This window comes from Watersipora subatra, chromosome 2 (assembly GCF_963576615.1).
Source record: "Watersipora subatra chromosome 2, tzWatSuba1.1, whole genome shotgun sequence".
NCBI classification, from domain to species: Eukaryota; Metazoa; Bryozoa; class Gymnolaemata; order Cheilostomatida; family Watersiporidae; genus Watersipora; species Watersipora subatra.
The window spans coordinates 17,538,272-17,559,241 of NC_088709.1; the positions used below are offsets into that span (position 1 = coordinate 17,538,272).

General features: G+C 35.4%; 2 protein-coding genes across 2 annotated transcripts in view; one reads left to right on the forward strand and one right to left on the reverse strand.

Moving 5' to 3' along the window:
• The window catches only part of LOC137387517 (ATP-dependent RNA helicase DDX1-like), a 36,349-nt gene that overhangs the window by 12,035 nt on the left and 3,344 nt on the right, over positions 1-20,970 (forward strand). Inside the window, exons 12-17 of the mRNA XM_068073963.1 lie at positions 370-468; positions 878-1,018; positions 1,938-2,124; positions 13,462-13,608; positions 17,380-17,474; positions 19,996-20,068. Coding sequence (XP_067930064.1) covers positions 370-468; positions 878-1,018; positions 1,938-2,124; positions 13,462-13,608; positions 17,380-17,474; positions 19,996-20,068 — 742 coding nt within the window. The remainder of the gene's footprint in view (positions 1-369; positions 469-877; positions 1,019-1,937; positions 2,125-13,461; positions 13,609-17,379; positions 17,475-19,995; positions 20,069-20,970) is intronic.
• LOC137387019 (uncharacterized) lies at positions 2,703-12,529 on the reverse strand. The gene is made up of 5 exons (XM_068073304.1): positions 12,382-12,529; positions 10,636-10,766; positions 7,687-7,842; positions 5,990-6,153; positions 2,703-2,886 (listed from the first exon to the last, which is right to left on the reverse strand). The coding sequence occupies exons 1-5, from the start codon at positions 12,527-12,529 to the stop codon at positions 2,703-2,705; spliced, it is 783 nt and encodes a 260-aa protein (XP_067929405.1).

Here is a 20,970-nt window from a genome sequence, read left to right on the forward strand (position 1 = left end):
AAAAAATTAGAAAATTAGACGGCCAATAGCGATAAAGCAACAGGTGTAAATGTCAAGCACACCTAATACAAGCGTCGTAAGTGTCTGCTGCTAGTGTCAGCACTCTCATGCCTGGTACTCTGCAGTGTGCTTCAGCTTTAGTTCTCCAGCAACAATAAGTTCCATCGCATCAGCTTGTAGTAGCTATAGGAATGTTATAGGCTGCTGCAGAACTGTCTTTTATTTCTACTTTTGTTTTTAGATCACTAACCAAAATACATCAATACAAGTCGCCTCTCAATATGATTTGAAATTTATGGTAATTTTATTTGTTTATATTCTGCTTTTGTGAACTTTGTATGTGTCATATTGATGTGTCTCTTTACAAAGGTGGACATAGTGTGTGGAACTCCTGGGAGGCTTGAAGATCTCATCACCACTGGTAATCTTGACCTGTCGCAGATTCGTTTTTTCATCTTAGATGAGGCGGTAAGTCAGCAGTCGCATTATATTTTTCTATTAATATATTATATATAATAATATATGTATTATATTATATATTAATGTATATTATATGTAATATATATCATGTATATACAATATATATATATGTTATATTATTATACAAGGTATTTAACAATTGAACTGGGTAACAATGTCGGGAATTGTCTCATCCTTCTTTTGGTTACTATGCCTTTTCAATATCACACCAATTTTTTTATCAACATTCGTCCTCTCCGTGGAATCATAAAAGCCCTGAACTTTACTAAAGAAAGACGTTTGCTGCGAGTTTGTAAGAGTTTTATCTGTTCACTCCTTTGGCTAATTTTATGGTAATGAGTCATTTTGTGTTGGCTAGCGGCTAAAAATAGTATATAGCTTGTGTTTAATACCGTAGGATGGGCTCTTGTCTCAAGGCTATTCAGATCTCATCAACAGACTCCATGCCCAAATACCAAAGGTAACAGCTGATGGAAAAAGGCTACAAATGGTTGTCTGCTCGGCCACTCTGCACTCACCAGATGTTAGGAGAATGGCTGTAAGTTCATTGGGCTGCACATTCTAGCTTAATATGTTACATTACACTAAGCATGCTATTAGTGTGAACGCGATTCAAATCAACACATTTTAATTATTTATCGAATTTCCTTTTACTTGCTACTGACAGCTGGAGGCACCCTTTTCGTCTTATTTGATCTTTTATTGATCTCGCGATGAGACAAAGCTAGAAATGGAGCGTCTATCTTGATACTTCATAGCATCACCAGATGTCAATTACTTTTTAAAATATCCTTATTCAGTGATTTAATTGATGATTTTTATTGCTTTAACATTACGGAAATAGAGACTATTTACTATCAAATAATATGGCTAGAGTCCTTAGTTGTCACGTATCGTGTGTATTTAACATTGGAGAAATTAAGCCTAGTAGTTACTCCACCTTCACTTGCAATGAGCCAGGCGTGTCTAACTTATCCTAAAACCTCCTGACGTCTGTCTTGTTTGTGACACGCTTTGACAAGTGACACGCTTTCATTTGATGTTAAAAGGACCTTGCACAAAGTTTAGTAGATCGTATTTTTTATCTCATCAGAAAGTATCGGTATTTTTTTATCATTTGCAGTTGTTTCTTTCCCGAGCAGTATAACTGCGATGAAGTTTGGCCAATCTTAATCTGGAAACATCCTGGCAGTCAGATCGCCTCAAACATTAAAAACAATCACAAATGACAAAAATACCGACACTTTCTGATAAAATCTACTAAAATGTTGTGCAAGTTCTTCATCTTTACAGTTCTGACATCATTTCCTATCATGGCTGATTTACAAAGGAGTATTAAGTGTGGCTGCCCCCAAGTGTTACCTGTACACGGGTGGGTTGGTAACGGAACAGCGCCGCCAAACATTTCACTTCACCGTTATAGTCCTCGGTTAATTTGGTTATGTCATCTTTAACAGGATAAACTCATGAACTTTCCTGTATGGATAGACCTGAAGGGGCAGGACTCGGTGCCCGACACTGTGCATCATGTGGTATGCAGAGTAGATCCCCATGCTATGCATATGTGGAAATCGCTGACAAAGCCTTGGAAAACAGATGGAGTGCATGCTAAGGACAAGTTCAATCCAAACCAACCCAATAGAGGTATGTCAGTCTTAATTGATTTACCCAACTGCTGAACTTGTTTGTGTGGTTTCATACTCTAGGAATGCATTTGAACATATTTGTAGTTCTTCTTGCTCGTATATTTTGCTTAGCAAAGACGATTGAATTAAAGACAACACAGGCTTTCTCTGGCTCTGCTTAGCTCTGCACTGCACATTTTCTCTTACAGCACTGTCTGTCACCATTCAGCACACCTGTCACCATTCAGCACACCTGTCACCATTCAGCACACCTGTCACCATTCAGCACACCTGTCACCATTCAGCACACCTGTCACCATTCAGCACACCTGTCACACACCTGTCACCTATTTTCATCTATGCAAAATCTTTAATAGCATTTCTGAAACTGCAATCACATATGAATATTTATTGTGAGCCAGACTGATTTTAATAAAATAACAAATAAAAAAATAGATACCATATTTTCTAGACTGTCCGTCACAGTTTTTTGTAGTTTTGCCATTTTGGGAAGATGTGGTTCTCCCTCAATACGCGCTTTAAAAATTATTTCCTAAACTCCAGGTAAGCTGTACTTCTGGAGTGTAGGTTTTACAGTTAATCATCATTGTTAGCCTGTGTTCTTGTCTGAATCACTATTAAGATGGGGATGAATGCTAGTGAATGCATTGCTGTCCCACACAGCTCTCTGGCTAGCTGCAAATATAGTATTATCGTCTCTTGTTTTCCTTCTTTACCCACCTCTTTCACCAGGCTGTACTCATACGGGAGTAACAGCATCCTGTCAGTAGAAAGCATTAAATGATAACAGTAGTTTTCATTGGCAGCGTCAGGAGTTGCAGTTAGTGACATTTTGGTACAGCTCGACTAATCATGCCATGCTGAATGAACTAAGGCTAATGTTCTGCTTTCATCATAAGGTTGGGTCTTTCTATATGAGCAAGTTAAAGGTTGGATTGTAAACATTAATCACTTGCTACTTCTTGGCTCACCTTTCACGGTCTCAGTACTTCGTGATTAAAAATGTTTGTTAAATAAAAATAAGCAAAAATTTATTAAAAAAAGTAATTAAAAAATTAAAATACATAAATATACATATATAAAAAACAAAAATCTCACAAATTAAAAACATGTGACATTCTTCTCACAACGAACTCAGATAATCACAAGTATGAATATATGGACCAGACGAAAGTCCAACCACACCAGTACTACGAAAGTGCTTAAAATACTGGGACTGAAGTTTAAATATAAACTGAAAGTCAATCAAGATAACTTCAATTTACTTATTATATAGGAAATAAATACAATACGTTTAGAAAGCAGTTTAAATGTTCTGCTGTTAAAATTTTGACCCAAACATATACCTTGAAACATTAGTTTCTATTTCGCAGATTTTCACTTATTGCGGAGATGCCAATCCCCTACGATAAGTGAGGGACCGTTATAAGTGGGTCTCTGTAATGCGACCAACAGAGATTCATTCTCGGCAAAGCACAACCCTTGAGTTTGACTTCAACTATAGTTTTCACCATAAAAACCTTAACTGTAGCACTTGAAATATTAAGACAAACAATCACAACATCGTCTCATCTGTATTAATATGTGCAGCAGTAAACATAGGCTACACAACCATGGTTATGGCTGTACTCTAATGATAACCTTTGTAATGCCTGACCTTTTCTCTAACAATGATGCACCATTTTTTAGCTGAGTACAGCATATCTATACTTAACTATGGTCTAATGTATTTCTGTTTCAATTGTTATATCATGTTTAACTGTCAAAAGTATCAGCTACAACAGACATATTTTATGTTATCTGGATGTTTAAGATCCTGTATATAAAGCTCTCATTGAACTCTGGGTAATCTCAAGCGCAGTTTCCGATAGAAAACCAAAAAACTAAGCGAATACTCCAATCGCACCTGCTATCATGACTTGACTCATCCTAGCGACGGTATACCTAGACTCGTAATCATGACTTGACTCATCCTAGCAACAGTATACTTAGACTCGTAATCATGACTTGACTCATCCTAGCAACAGTATACCTAGACTCGTAATCATGACTTGACTCATCCTAGCCACGGTATACCTAGACTCGTAAGTGGTATGTGACCATTATAATTGTTATCCAAGGTTTGTACTGTATATACCTAGTCTCACATAAAATGTAGAATCTGTGTGGATCTCTTAAAGATACACTTTAAATTGATGCCAACAGTATAAACATGTTATGTATTCCGTGACACCAACATACTACATCCACGATTGTATGTTTCAGTTTATGAACTTTCTGTTACTACAACCTTCAATTCCTGACTCTTCCGCAATACTATTAGATTATCAACTTTTAAAACACGATTGTTCAACTGACTCCATAATTCCTGATTTCTGTTTTTCCTTTTTTTGGCATGTTACGAAAAACATCATTTTGTTGGTGATTGCTAATGCCAATGAAACAGTATACATAGACAATAGTTTCTCAAGTTCTATTGCCGTTATTTGATCTTTTATCGATCTTGCGATGAGTCAAAGCTAGGAATGGAGCGTCTATCTTGATACTTCATAGCATCACCAGATGTCAATTACTTTTTAAAATATCGTTATTACGGTAATTTAATTGATGGTTTTTATTGCTTTAACGTTACGGAAATAGAGACTATTTACTATCAAGTAATATGGCTAGAGTCCTTAGTTGTCATGTATCGTTTGTATTTAACATTGGAGAAATTAAACACTGATGTACCTGATGGCAGTTAGAAGTATGTAAAAGCAGCAGGTGGCCAGGACTCTGTCTGTTAAGGTCTGTGTGCTCTGTCCATGCGTTTTTATATAGTAGGTGATAACTGCTAGTAGTGAAAATACCCATGACCTGTAACATGTACTACAGTTAGTACTACTATATATAGTAGGTGATAACTGCTAGTAGTGATAATACCCATGACCTGTAACATGTACTACACTTAGTACCACTATATATAGTAGGTTATAACTATTTTCCTTCACTTAACTAAGCAAGTTTAACAAATATGGGTTTGGGGTTTGTGTGCTTGCTGGTTTGGTGGTTTCTAAACTTGTAGGTTTTTCTCTGAAATAGTTAAATTAATTACTCTTGGAGACTTGGCATTGTATTTACTATTTCGCTAACATTCAAGTTTAGCAGTCAGATCTCATAAGGGTAATTCGAAAGTAGGAGTGCATCAGAGGTCTGCTGGTTGTTACTGACTGGTTTCCATGTCTTTGTACGTGCCCTAGATCACTCTCTACGTCTATGTTCAATTGTTACTGACTACTCTCTACGTCTATGTTCAATTGTTACTAACTACTTTTTACGTCTATGTTCAATGGTTACTGACTGCTCTCTACGTCTATGTTCAATTGTTACTGACTGCTCTCTACGTCAATGTTCAATTGTTACCGACTGCTCTCTACGTCTATGTTTAATTATTACTAACTACTCTCTATGTTCAATTGTTACTGACTACTCTCTACGTCTATGTTCAATTTTTATTGACTCTTTATCCATGTTATTAGGTTTCTGGTGTATCTATATAAGTGTGCATATGACAAATCGAGTGTTTGTTGGCCTGTTAATTTAAAAAAAATCTCTTTTCATCAGATGAAGGGGGAATTCTGGATGGTTAAACTGAATGCTGATTAAAGTTATAGTAATGGTTTGGATAACCGATGACCTAGGAGGAGAAACCACAATATTCTCTGGAGGAATCTCCTGTTCATTAACAGTTCACGTAACCTTAAAAAATCAATTGTTTTAGTCTCATAAATGTAATGACTATTATATCGAATAGCGAGAGATAGCTGTCTCTACGGATATATAATATGAGTAGAGTCAGAGGTATAGTATATGAATGTACTTACGCGTATGTGCTGCATGTTATCCTAATCCATGGTGTGATATCTCTGTAAAATATTCCGGCTTTAGAGGAGATGGCGCACTTGCCGTTGTGTAGCTCTCGTAGAAAGGTTATGTGGAAGTTAAGAAAGAGCATGGCTAGTACGATCATCAAGCACAGCATCCTCGCCTTCAAGAGGGTGTTTTAAGAGTAGCTGAGATGATTAGACGAGTTAGGGGGGCCAGGAAGTAGACTTCTTTATTGCGTATGACCAGCTTCCAAATATTGACTAATTTTTCTCTCAAAAAACTTGTTCAAGGCAAAACTACCGAGCTTGGATGCTTGCATGATTTTTGTTAGAGATTTCAACATAGTTTAATGTATATATCAGGGACGATTGACCAAAAGGGTAATATTAGTTTAAGCATGGAAAATTTCCTGTGCCCAGTTCAAATTTAGGGTCTAAGCAGGGTGAGTGACTCGGTGTCGATGGTATATATTGTGGCTGTATCGCAAAAACCAATTGTTGCATCCTACAAATTTATAAGGGCGTTTTCTATAACACTCCTTTTAAATATGCTAGAACTTCAATATTCTCAATAATCTGAAATCATAAAATGACGAGTACCTGTACAATGTGTTGTAGTTGGTCGTGTCAAGAAAAGCAAATTCAATTTCAGTTTCGGAAAAATCAGAAAATGCTAAAAGGAAGTTTTATTTGTAAACTAGTTTCCTATACTACATTATACATAATTTTAATATATTCCCATGTAATTTTAGGTGTGCTCATCTAATTTCACACATCATAAAGTGATTATAGCTCTTACATGGTGATGCTTTCAGTATGCTACACAGTTACCTACTATAGTATGAGTACTGTAACCTAAATAAGATGCATATATCTCAGGTATCTCTGACATGAACCCATCTACTCTAACCTGCACGAATCACTAATATGCATGGTTTCTTCTAACACACATAGTCTCAACTGTAAATATAGAGCCAATCCTCAAATTGAAATCACATTTATATAAGATTTTTTTGACACTCATCGTAAAATTTAAGCGAGTATCTCACTTCGCATACAAAATAATTTTCAGGATACAACAGTCGAAATCTCTTGAACCACAGTTTGTAAATATAAAGGTTAATAGAAAGTAAAGGAAGAAAATCTATATACAAATTGTGTTAATTTTGACTCTAGTGTAATTGGGAGTATTTTTATTGCTCATTCTATTACCTACGCATAGCTGATAAATTTGCCTCATGCGTGTGTTCTTAAGACAAAAGTGTTCAAAGTAACAATAGAAGCTTTTCTACTGGTTATTACTTAGATTATTATTATGTGTTATTATTAATTATTATTATTATAATTATTATTATGATTATTATTGATTATTTAGATTTTATTTATAGTTTTAGCTTTTCCATTTGATTTTTTTTATTTGTATATGTTTTTGTTTTAATGCTATATCACAATTTTTTTATAAGATTGCTGTAACGTCGAACAGTTTCGGCATACAAAGGCTTTATCAGAGCAGGTTAACTTCATATGTCAAAGTTTGACTGCGTTTTCTAACCTACACTTACTTACCTTTAGCTTTTTAACTTGTATAGCTCCCTAATATAGACAGGTATACTTTGAACAACGTAGATTGTAAATAACTTTACCACAAATAACTTGAAATTATCCGGACATGTATTACTCCTGTTGCATCGGACATGCGTAGTGAGGACAACTACTGTCCAGCTGGAAATGTTGGAGAGTAGCTCTAGGGTAGGTGGCCAAAGCATGCACAGTAGGTAGTGTCGATGCTCTATTGGTGTAAGCCCAGCAGCTCTCAATGACTGGCTCAGACTCGCTGTGCATAAGTATACCTATAAGCACAAATTCAACAATGTCAAGTAACTGTTCATTAGGTGATAAAATTAGAATACTGTGCAGAAGGTTGTCCAAAATAACATAAACATGCAGACAAGTCAACTTTCTCGACTTGTCTCTCATTTTTCTTTCATTCTTCTTTTTTCTCATCAATTATTTTTCGTTTTTGCTTTTTCTCCTCTTTCTATATTTTGTTTCTTCGCTCAATTTCTTCTCCTTTTGGTTATATTTTTATTTTTTGCGTTTTTGTTGTTTTTCTCTCGCTCTTGTTTCTTCTTTTCTATATACCTTCCCTTAGCTATATAGTTGAACTATTTAAATAAGATAACAGTTTCATCCTAAGACAACCATAGAGCTTACCATGAGTTCTAAAGAGTAATACGAACAAGTTAAATCCTCCACTATGCTAGTCGGTGGATAGAAGGCTTTCTGGTGGTACATGTCAGCTTTTTTGGTAATATTTATAGATTATGGGTGCCGGGAGATGATAATTGGGACAGTTAGCAAATAAAATATACAACTATTGACTATAATATAAAATGTAACTATAAATATAACTAAACCTATGACCCTGAGCTGCTAGTAGTTCTAGTTGTTGCCATGTATCGACAAGTAGTCATTGCAATCTGTAAGAACTATCCTAATAGTGATGACGTTTTTGCCTTGTTTAGATTGTCAGATCTACAGAATATAATTCTTCTTACTACAATTCATCGTTTACCGAAGAGGCTTGTTCGGTAGTATTCCTATCCTCATTTATTGATTTAAACATGGTCTTTGATGCACATCTTAAGCACTGAGCTGAACTCGTAACCTGTCAACCAATAGCTAGTCGATACGCGATGAATTTTCATTGCAGTGTATCATCTTAAAAGTAGCTGTTATTGCAAAACCTAGTGGCAGTAGCAGCATCTTTCATGCATTTTTGCCACGACAGTATGTGTAGTTTTCATACTCAAACTTACAACCCATTTTCATACTGATAGTGTATACAATCAGAGTGTATACAATCAGAGTGTATACAATCAGAGTGTATACAATCAGAGTTATATTGAGTGCCTGAGTTGAACACTTTAATGATGAACTTACATAACATTTTAGTTTATTTTATCAGAAATTAAGAGTATTTTTCTATTATTTGCAATTATTTTTGTTGGTTGAAGTGATCTGACTACCAGGATGTTTTAAGGTTAAAATCGACAAAACTTAATCGTAATTAAAACGGTCAGATTTAGTGAAAGTGTGATTATAAATAATGTATATGGCTGCAAGGAGACTGACAGGATAGAGACGTGTAACGCTGTAACTTGAACACAATAGCGGATATTAACTATAGCAACAATAGCAACTAGTGATGTCATTTCACATATAAGACGTCATCTCAGATTTAAGTGAAACTGCGATTATGGCATCTATAGTTGCACTTCGGCAAACAGACTGACAGAATAGAGACGCGTAGCGCTGCGACTTGAACGCATTAGGCGGTATCAACTATAGATACGATATATTATGCTTACCTATATATTTCAATTATTTATTATATTTATACATGTAATATACATAGAGTATATAATATAAAGTATTAGAGTGTATAACATACCTTGCTTCTATATATATATTTCTCAAAGTATGTCCATGTGTATGTCGTATGTCTGTCTGCATTCCGGCTATAGCTATTATTAGAATAACTGCAGCTGGACAGCAATGCTGACGCAATGTAATGGAGTACCGTCATTAGAAGCCTAGCAGCTTACTGCAATTTTCCATTGGCAATGTGCCAGGCTAATAGCTTGAAAGTTACACTTGTTTGACAAAGTTTTAAAACCTTTACAGTTGTTTTCACTTTTTTCACTTCTCTCATGCAAAACACTTCTCTCATGCTATGCAGTTTGAAAGTTAGAATAGTAAATGTTGTTATATGTTAAATACAAATCAATTTTCTATCCAGATTTTTTATTACCCACGCAACGCCGGGTAGCACAGCTAGTCAGAGTATATATATATGCATTGCTTTAGAGTTTGCTACAGAACAATAAATGACCTTCGGCATAGCGGTGAATTGGTTCAAGACTAGGTTAACTTATTATCCAATCAAAATCTGGAGGGATGTGTTCACATGTATCTGGGTTCTGACTAGTTGCTCATTATTAGCAACTAGTGCTGTGGATAAAACTAAATGTTAAATGATGTTGAACCCAAACTCACACAGCACTGCAGGACAAAAATTTATCAAATCAGACACCTCTCTGTTTCCCCCTTGTATATTTAAAATTCCCCCTAGTAGGAATTCCTCCCTGGTTGGGAACCCCTGGTACATGTATATAATATACATTGCATAAGAGTATTTAATATACATTGCAATAGAGTAGATTATATACATTGCTTTAGAGTATATAATATGCATTGCTTTAAAATGTATAATGTACATTGCATTAGAGTGTATAATGTACATTGGATAATGTATAATTACTATTGTGTATACTGTTATTATATATTTGTATTAAATTTCAGTATATATACGTATAGGCTTATGTGTTACTGAAGGTCTGTAATATAAGATTGCATACTCACGTTTCATTAATTATTGATAATACATTCTTTGATTTTGAAAGAAATAGTTTATGAACCGAATAACTTATGTATAAGTCATTTTTTATGTGTTTAGCTGTACTGGTTAGACTTGGTAGGTTGTATGAATTTACTTACATAAGTATACATTTAGTAAAATTATGTTAAAAACAACTTCACCAATGTCTACGCTTATAAATGGCAGAATTAGAGTAACTTGCAATGTTGAGAACTGTTAGAAAGTTGATGTACACAGACATCTCTGTAGACCTCTTCCGTAGGATTGATACGCTGAGACAGGTCAAGTTTCCTAGCACTCCTACTACAGCTAGTATGGCTGGCATGTAACAACCTGTCAAGTACAATGGTGCTTGCCAGTCTAAGCATATGGCACACGCATATGAAATAAAATAGTATGGGTAACTGTTCATAAATGACTGATATCGACCAGAATTTTGTTATGCACAAAAACTGGTGTTTTGTTAAGACATCACTTGACATTTTAGATTGTTTAGATTGTTTATTGATTGTTTATTGATTTTAATGACACGAGTGAAATAAGCTTGGCTTGTTTCTTGAATAGTGTGTACTGTTGAAATGCTTTTTGTTTTGCTTTGGATTGTCCGCTCACATTAGTTCCTGAAGTAAAAATGTAAAGAATCAAAATTATGTCTGACGAGTGGTGTCAAATAAAAAAGACAATAAATCTGCAAAAAAATATAGCATTTTTAATAAAACTTCATTTTATTAAAAATGCTATATTTTTAATATCATTGGATTTTAGTGTTTTGTGCACAATATTGACTTTGCTTGTAGCGCTGTCAGTATATCTCACTCAGTTTCATCAGGAATTTTTATATTCCCTTGAATGGGATGGAAAACTTGATTGGAAAAAATATCTAGTTTTTTGTTTCAACCAATTGCATTTAGAGTAATTATGTATTGTGGTAAAAGTTATGAGTAACATATTTTAGCTAATAAAGTGTGTGTGTATGTCTTTAATTTGATTTTCCTTTTCTATTCCTGGAAGCCATAAAAAATGAAGCTTCTATAGTTGTAAAGAGACCAACAGAATAGAGACGTGTAATGCTGTAACCTGAACACAATAGCCGATATCAACGATAGCGACTAGTGACATCGTTTCACACGTATTTTTCTTCTGAGCTTTTTAATCACGATCGAGTTTTGTCAATTTTAATCTTGAAACATCCTGGCAGTCAAATTACTTCAAACATCAAAAACAATCGCAAATGCTAGAAAAATCTTGATACCTTCTGAGAAAATCTACTAAAATTGTGGGCAAGTTCATCTTTATTGAAGGCATTATTGTGAGATTAGTTTCCTTCCTGAATACCATAAATAAATAAGCAGGCATCTGTTGCACACTTGTCTATAGCATAAAAACTTCTTATCAAAGCTGCTTTTCAGACTCTGTAAGTAACACAATAGAGTGAATTCCCGCGGGTACAACTCTATGTATAGACAATATGTTACTGTAACACTAGTCTGTATAGCGATTGGGTAGCTTCGTGCTGTAACCTTTACCTGATGCTTATTAACAGGTTCTATACTTGGATTTACAGATGCGATGAATAAATTAATCTCAAAGATAGCATAGCATTTGCACAGAAAATTGGTTGTCAAAAGCCCAAAACCATCACTGTACTGTACATGTACATCTACTTGGGCATTTGCCTGAAAGTAAAATCCTTAGTTACACATTTCTGAGACAATATCCTGTCACTCTGGTATAGTGAATGTTACCATATCGTGCCACCATTTTTCCTTTCTGATTATCTCGGTTACCAACTCTTTTGGACTTATTGTAAACTACCGAGCTAGTCTTCCTAGAAAACAACAGAAAGAGAGTACATCACTGCAAAAAATTAAAATGAAGTCTCCAAGTTTTTAAACCTAGGCTTGCGTTCACACGGCTTATTAAGTTGAAAACTTGCAAACGTTCTTACCGACTATGGCAGTAATCTTGTCATTAGACGGAATGTCAACGACATAGTCGACATCATCAACTGTTATCTCCCCTTCGAATCTGAGAGATATGCATATAGGATTCTTCTGATGATGCTCGCACAGTGCCTCCAGTCGACTCAGGTTCATCTTTACTTCATGCGAGTCGCTCCTTTTCTCATAAGTTCCAGCGGAGACCTTCTCCTCGAGCTTTGTCGTCCTTGCTTGCAAAAGCCAAGTTTTCTATTTGTTCAAGCCACTTGACTATGTATTAATTAAATATTGATGAGGTTGATTGCATTACCTTTCCCTATTAGTTACGTTAGAAGACGAGCGGTTGAATCAGGAGTTGATATGGAGAAGGAAAACTATAACATGGCAATTGCCCTTCCTGATTGGCTGGCGTAGGCGTGGCCTTTTCACTAACAAGATTCAGTTGTGCTTCCAGTATCGGATTTGTTCCCCCTGGTCACATTTAATTACTGTTAATAATCATCTATACATGTACTAACCTTTGTTTTGTTTCTGGTTATATGTGTGCCTGGGTAGGGCATTAAGGACCCTGGGCAAAGAATGAAAGACCCTGGTTTGAAGGTCATGCTAGAACTGTGGTAACAGTGACCATTTGGAATTAAAATGCCACCTTCATTAGCGGATCAGCTCTCCGCAATTTCATTGATATGCAGATTGCTATTTAGTAGTAGTAGTAGTAGTGAGTGAGTGTACAGCATCATATGAAAATCTGAAAATATGTAAGCATGGCATTCTGAATACTGTATAGTCAACAGGAAACATCATGACCGATTCACTGAATGCTCAAATCGAACAATTTATAAAAATATCTGTTTGGCTGATCATTTATACATCTCTGCACTTTTTTTTTTATAAAAAGTTGGAATGAAAGAGAAGATAACTCTTAATTTTTATTTGGTAATTTTCATTTTGTAGTTACTCAGTCATCAACTCCTTCCTAGAATTGATGAAAGAATATTCAATTAGTATTTGACGAGCACCCAAAATAATTCCTAGTACAAGCTGTTTCTCTCATTCCAAACAATAGCAGCAATTGTGTGGTCTTGTAGAGACCCTGTCAGAGGCTGTTAAGATGATGAAGGGTGAATTGATGAAGCGAGCCATAGACGAGCACCATATGGACAGAGCCATTATATTTTGTCGGACAAAACTGGATTGTGACAACGCCGAAGAGTTTTTGACCAGGCATGGAGGAGGTAGGTCAGACTAAATTTCTCATGTTGATGAGACTGCGAAAAAATAATTGGAGCCAGGAGTAGCTGTTAGTGACAATATTGATCGTTTCTCAGTAGAGTTCAACAGGATCAAAGGATAAGTATCATACCATTCGATAGGATATATTGTCAAAGGATTAGCACAGTCATATCGCGTCAGGGATAAGTTACCCAGAATTTAGTAAAATCTTGCATATGTACCAGAACTTTGCATGTAAAAAGGCTTTGGCTAAGCTGCGTGGATACTAGCCAATCTTCAGGCAGATTTTGCTTATAACTGGAGCCAAATTGCGAGAAATTTATTATTGTCAACCAATCAAAAACTGGCTGAATAGTCAGTCGAAATTCAGATTGTTGTGCTCAATAATCAGATTATTATTCTGTGACGATAATCGATCAGAACAGACTGTATCGGCCAGTGAGATTCATTTAAAGGGTGATCGGTTCGACAGTAGTATATTTCATCAGTAAAACTTGATACCTCATGCTATGAAGTTAGCTAGGTCTGTTGATACCTCATGCTATGAAGTTGGTTAGGTCTGCTATCACAATTGTGTCAATACTTGCAACTCTCTGAACATCAGTAAAATCTTAAAGGTTGACTTGCAACAAAATTCTCATTACAGTTATTTGGTATCAAAAGATTCACCATGTTTTACTCTGTTGTGTTGTAGGTGCCAAATATGTGGAAATTTGATTACAAGCTCTTAAAAGCTCAAAAACGAAAAGCCGCCGTAGATTGGAATCTCTTTATTTCTTTGACATAGTCATGATAGTTTGGTTATTGTCTTGTCACTTGATGTTCTCACGTAAATTGAAAGGCCAATAATATGCTCAATATAAACTTATCGTAGCACTAGTTTATGACAAACACTTCGGGTTTTATCGAAGACCCCCGTATCAAATGTAGATGCTCGCTACTTTACAGTTTTGTTTCGGCTTGAACTAATCGTCAAGTCTTAATCTGATCATGTGACCCAATACTTCGAAAATAATTTTTGCAGCACTTTTCGATTATCACGAGTGACCAACAGGCTCATCTTGATTATCAGACAATGATATGTAATCCTTCGAGCTAAGGTTAAAAAATTAAATGAATTTTCACGGTAAGTTATAAGATATCAGTGCTAAAAGTGACAGCATTACAATGACGATGAAACAGACTCGTAAGAACAATAGACATGGTTTTATTGAATGCGTGAAGCATACTTGTGAAAATATTTCGATGAATAAGGTTGCATGAAAGTGTAAACAGAAACCATCTACTACAGCTACGTCACATTTTAGCCGTTTTGAAAAGAAAATCCAAACTACGGTGGTTTTTGAGCTTTTTAAGAGCTTGTAATCACATTCCTGCATATTTTGCACTTACAACACAACAGAGTAAGACATGGTGAATCTTTTGATATCAAATAACTGTAATGTGAATTTTGTTGCAAGTCAACCTTTAAATTTAAAGGTTGGTTCATCATTTATCGGAATATGTTGGAGTTGTCCTCTCGGTGATTATTCGTCGACTATGTGCGCTATAAGGCAATGCAGATAGTTGTGAAACAATGTAGCTGTGAAACTTTCCCGATATTTCACCGAGCATCCACCAGTCTGTGTAATGTCCACCATTTCGGTGATGGTGATTGGCTGTTGCATGTTGCTTAATCTATAGTTCCCTTTATAACAGTTGCTGCGGGACTAGTATTTTATCGGTTCGGTTACGGCGTTGTAACACGAGAATGTTATACCGCAGAGTATACCCGGATCTAAACGGATGGGTTTGGGATAGTGTGAACAATCTTATCACAGACGATCCCAGATGTTTTGCGGTATTAATGCTGGCATGTGACGATATAATGTGAACTAGCTTTTTGGTACGGGTAATCTAGAACAAGAAAAAGTTTATTTTTTCATGTTTTTCCTAGCAACCTGCATTTCAAAGTCATTTGCAATGCAGGTTGCTAGGATCATTTGGTACCGCAATGAGCAGTAACTATTGCTATTTTTTCCACCAGTTTCAATTATGCGTTTTTGCGTTTAATTGAGTGGTTCTTAATTTTGTTGGAGGTACTGAACGTTGATAGTGTTGTAAGTAAACTCATCAATCATTTTATAGGTGTAAATATGTAAATCATATAAGTACATTAAATAAAATATAATATCGTTACAAAACCTCTTGAACTGCCTCACCAAACCTCTGGGGTTTGGTAAAAAAGAGTAAGAGCCACAGGTTCAAGAAACAATGCAATGAATATAATCACAATCATATTTAAATTTAATTAATCCTATTAAATTTTTAAAATATTATAATATTTTTTAATTTTTACTAAATGGCTTGGCTGTCACTACAATTAGCTGGTAAATGGAAAATTTGAATCTATGAATAACTTGTTACTGGCTGAAATTAAAAGTTTAAGAAAGTCTTGGATTTGGTAAGGCCGTAGCAACAGCTTCTTAGCAACATTCTTAACACTACACTGCCTGACAGGATTAAATTAAGGCTGTACTTCCTCTACTTAACAGTCGAACAAACTTTATTGCTCTGAGCTCTTATAGCCAATAAAAATACAGGACAATAAATGGGCATAAAGCGTATTATTTTCATCAAACGAAGCGATTGTTTACTTGCAATTTGGCTGATACAGAATTGAGTTAAAATCTGATGGGTAGAAATGAGGAAAAACAAGACATCGTTTTATAATGTTTAGCATGGCTACTCTTGAAAGGAAGTCTGTCTCTTCCGCTTTGGTTAATGTTGGGATGGGTCCAATAGCTTGTTGACCAGTTTAAGGATGAAAGAAGTGATATTTTAGTAGTATTGTTGAAGTAAAATACTTGGCCAGGCTATCCTAAATCAATATTGCAGTACGTTTCAAAATTTAGCATTATTTCATGCTGACATTCTTGCATTTTGAAAGGTTTGGAAAGGTCAATAAATTCTGCTAATTATGGTAGTGCTAGTTGGTTTGAGCAGCGGTGCCATATTTATAGATACGCTGCGGCGCTAAGTGCTCGCTGTTGACCCGCTTCTAGTACACTATTACAATCAGTATATATAGTCTATGAGCTTCAATAATTATACAGTGTCTGTGTAGCTGCAGAGCTGTTATTGTCACAACTTCTCAGCGATGTACTCATGAATGTTGAACACGCCCTATTGATTTACTCTCGCTTTCATTCTTGTCTTGTCATTCAATTATCTAAGAGCTATCAGCGTGTGACATACACTGAAATTATCTGCAAAAAAATCAATTTATTGTCACGATATGCTTATTACAGGTATTTTAAATGTTTGTTAAGAATTAGTGAAATATATTTAGAGCCGTCAGGTCAGTGTGTGGTCTATGTACCTACATGCCGCCTTCCCTGATTAGTGTATTTTAACATAAATAGATGACCCACAAGCTCTGACAGAGCACGTGTTTGGTCTAGAATAAGACTGATCAAATAGTATCAGATGTATCAGATAGTTGAATGACCTTCACTTCAATCGGAGAGTATCTCATGAAAGAAATTCATATGGTTTTCGCAATTGAAACAACCATAGCGGAATCCTTGATGAGCTTTCGTCCATTTTTAAAAGCTGCTTTAAACTTTGAAAGAACTTTTTTTTGAAAGTTTGCTAAAACAGATAGAGCAATAAATATGTATCAATATTATTTTCTATTAAACATCTTTTATTATTCTGTACAAAACATTCTTTTTGTCATAAAAACTGTCTGCTATGTTGGTTATTATTCTTGTTATTTGTTTTATGATTAGGGCCAAGGTCATCAAAAGATCACAAATATTCGTGTGTGTGTCTGCATAGTGACAGGAATGCAAATGAGCGCAGGGAAAACCTGGACAAGTTCAAGGTATGTTAGTCGTATAGAACTAGTGATATTTGTGTATGCCTCGTTAACATTTGACAGGAAGTTGATAGGTCTTATTTCAGCAATAGTAGTGTTAGTACATGTTTAACATTTCAACTACCTCCCTTGCAATATAATTCATCAACGATCTTACACGATTGGCGAAGGACTGCATCGTGAAGCAAAAGGGAACCGACAATTGATCATTCACTTGATCATCGTCAGGTTTTATTTTGCTTAAATATTTGCTTGAGAGCGATGTCATTGTTTGTAGTTTGTTATATTCGCTGAGTGGCAGGAGGAGTTGCCTTCCTTTGAAAGCCACTACATCATATGATTATGAAGCCTTATGATTTCAACTCTCTCACTTCTTAAACACTTCTACAAGATTTCATTAATTGCTCTGTTGTGATAGTTTAGGTTTCGGTTGACACAACAATTTAATAGATGGTGGTCTGCAATGATTTTCCATACTGGTTGTCTCTGGTAGAGGAATGGCTCAAGCGCATACAGAAACTGTCAACAACGTTTTCAGTAAAATTGGTGTCCCTTTCGAGTGTTGATCATACCTGTAATGTGCTGTTTTACCATGTCAGATGCTTGAAAGCAGTCATATTAATCGAGTCGTTTCGATCTTTGCTATAATATGAACCATGTCTGCCCAAAGCCACGGTTCATATTTGGGAAAATGATTGCATATTTCGAGAATCAAACCCACAACTTGAGGCTTAGCTGCTGAACACGCTATCACCCGCGCTAATCATTCACCTTCAATTGGTTTAGGATTATTGTACATATACATAATTACATTATTATACATTATTACACTATTAATACATTATTGTTTGTGCTTTAATGACATCCCTGATGGTCTCTCACAGCACACCAGACTGTCGCGCTACTAGTTTTAACATAATACTAAAGAGAAACCCATATTCTAGCATGTCTAACTTTTTGTCCTTGAAAGATTTTGCTATTTCAAAGATAACATTAAAAGTTTGTTGCATTGAGCAAATTAATAATTAAAATTTTAAGCTAATAGTGGTTGGAGTGACAAATTATTTTAACAATGTGATCAGTGTGATGTAAATATTCACCGCTAGCCAAATTAGGAAATAGAACTTGATGCAATACTAGCATAGAAAACAAGTTGACTAAGCATATTGTATAATGACATCTAATACTCATGTGTATGGGCTGGAAAAGGTCTCAGAGAGAAAGCTCTGCAGCTTATGTTTGATTAAAGCTTAGGTGGTTGAACAAGACAAAATAGTGTTTGGTTTCTTAAAGGTACATCATTCTTTTTTATTTCTTGCATTTTAAGATTTTATTATATTATTGAAATGCTCAAATCGCAGCAATGTTTATGAGAAGTCAATTCAGGTCTATTAAATGAAAAGAGATGTGATTAAGTGTTATCTTCTCTTAACTAGTAGATATATACTTGTGTAGCGTTTTTTATAAACTATCATCATTGCAGCAAAAAATGCCCTAGCCCTTATTCTTGATTGCATAATCTATGATTGGTTAAACAGATTTGCTCAATTCTTCGTGTTATTTTGTTGTCAATATTGTAGTTGTCTGTTCAATTTCGTTTGTATGCCAAGGCGCCATAACTCCTAATCCTGATAGTCCTGCTTGAAATAAATTACCTTCACAAAGTTATTATTTGTAATTGTCATTTAAGGATTAGCTACTGGTATAATAGGGCATAATTAATTGCGGTTAATAATGGTTTGAAATATTAAAAAAGAGTTATTATAGGACATTGAAGGGACATTGAAGGCAGCATAGCGCAATGCTGTCAACATTTGGTATCACATGCTTGCTATGATTATCTTATCCGAGTGTACTAATTATAGCAACTACAAGTGTAGGTTGTTAGACAAGATAAGTACAAGTTAGTTAGAAAATTGTTTCCTTTTCAATACTTAATGTGTGAGAAAAAATGTTCATGAAGACCATTGTATAGGTAGTTGGATGACAACAAAACATGGAAATGAGCTATTGAGAATTTACCTACCATGTATGCTTGTCAGAAATCGCTCAAAGGCTACATGAGGCTTTCCAATTAACAGCAACTCTCTACACATACTATGGAAGTTGAAATTTGTATCATACTTGTTTTTCCAACGTGCAGGCTTTATCGTCTGCTAAATTTGGACTGTTGACAATTTCATTCAGTAGTTCATGTGTAGGACTTGAATGGTGCTGCACTTTTAAGCTAGGGTCTTTGTTACTGAATGTGAGCCCCTAAGCCGAGCTGTTAGGTTTCGTCGAATTGCTAAAGTTCAATGTGAAGCTCCCTACCACAAGTTTTATCTTTGCTAGGTTATAGCAATAGACAATAAATAATTTGTTCTTTTCATTTCAAGCTGTTGAAAGTGCACAAATTTTCTGACTAACCTTTGAAAATAGTCCAGAGAAACTATTAAAATAGATATTTAGCTCGTGCTGTGCAAGGTAACTACTAGATCTGAAGAGGCATTGATAGATCAAAGTTCATTTTTACCATGCATTGCAGAGGAAAGATGTGAGGTTCTTGATTTGTACAGACGTTGCTGCGAGAGGGCTGGATGTCAGAGGTCTGCCATTTGGTGAGTGATAGTTAGGTCTCCTATTTGGTGAGTGTTAGTTAGGTGTGACTTATTTGTAATGATTGTACCATGATTGATAGTGTCAGCAGTGGTGTGGTGGTAAGAATTATTACCTATATACTGAAAGTGTTTGATTATTGTAATGCGTGTGCGCAGTAGCTACCTCTTCCTGGGTTTCATCTATATATATATATTTCTCAAAGTATGTCTGTGGATCTGTCATTATAGCTATAGCGCACGCTGATTATTTTACCGATGCGGCCACGCGTGACGATGCCCCTGTGAAGAAATACTTTTCGTAAGGTTCAATTACTATATCTGGGGTCAATGCCAATTCTTCTCGCGCGGACAATTACATGTATATTGTCTCTTTATCATTGTATTCAAAGTTTTGATGGATAGCTTCTGCTGGAACAGTAACCTTTTTATACACACACACCCTTCTATGCGAGAATTGTTATTATTAATTCTACATATTCAGGATTGTTACTTTGTTTTCTCAGTTCGTATTAACTCTATCATTACCGAATCACATTTTATTGTAATCGTAGCAAAACCAACTTAATTTAGCTATTACTTGCTAATTCACATTTACATCAAAACCTTTTTATAGTCGTTTTATTTTTGTTAATTTATTTGACCTGCACGAGACATTTCCCTCGTGATATGGTTTAAAAGTTAGAATGGCAAATGTCATTATATGTTAAATACAAATCAATTTTCTGACCAAAGGCTTTTTCATTACTCGGGCAACGCCGGGTAGCACAGCTGGTCTTATACAAATTATACATCGTCTTGTCATTGACCTTCCATGGTGACTTGACTGCTGAGCATCCTGAGGATGTATGTAGCATTTAGAATTGTCACTTCTAAGGGGACTATTAACTACTATTCGATCTTCC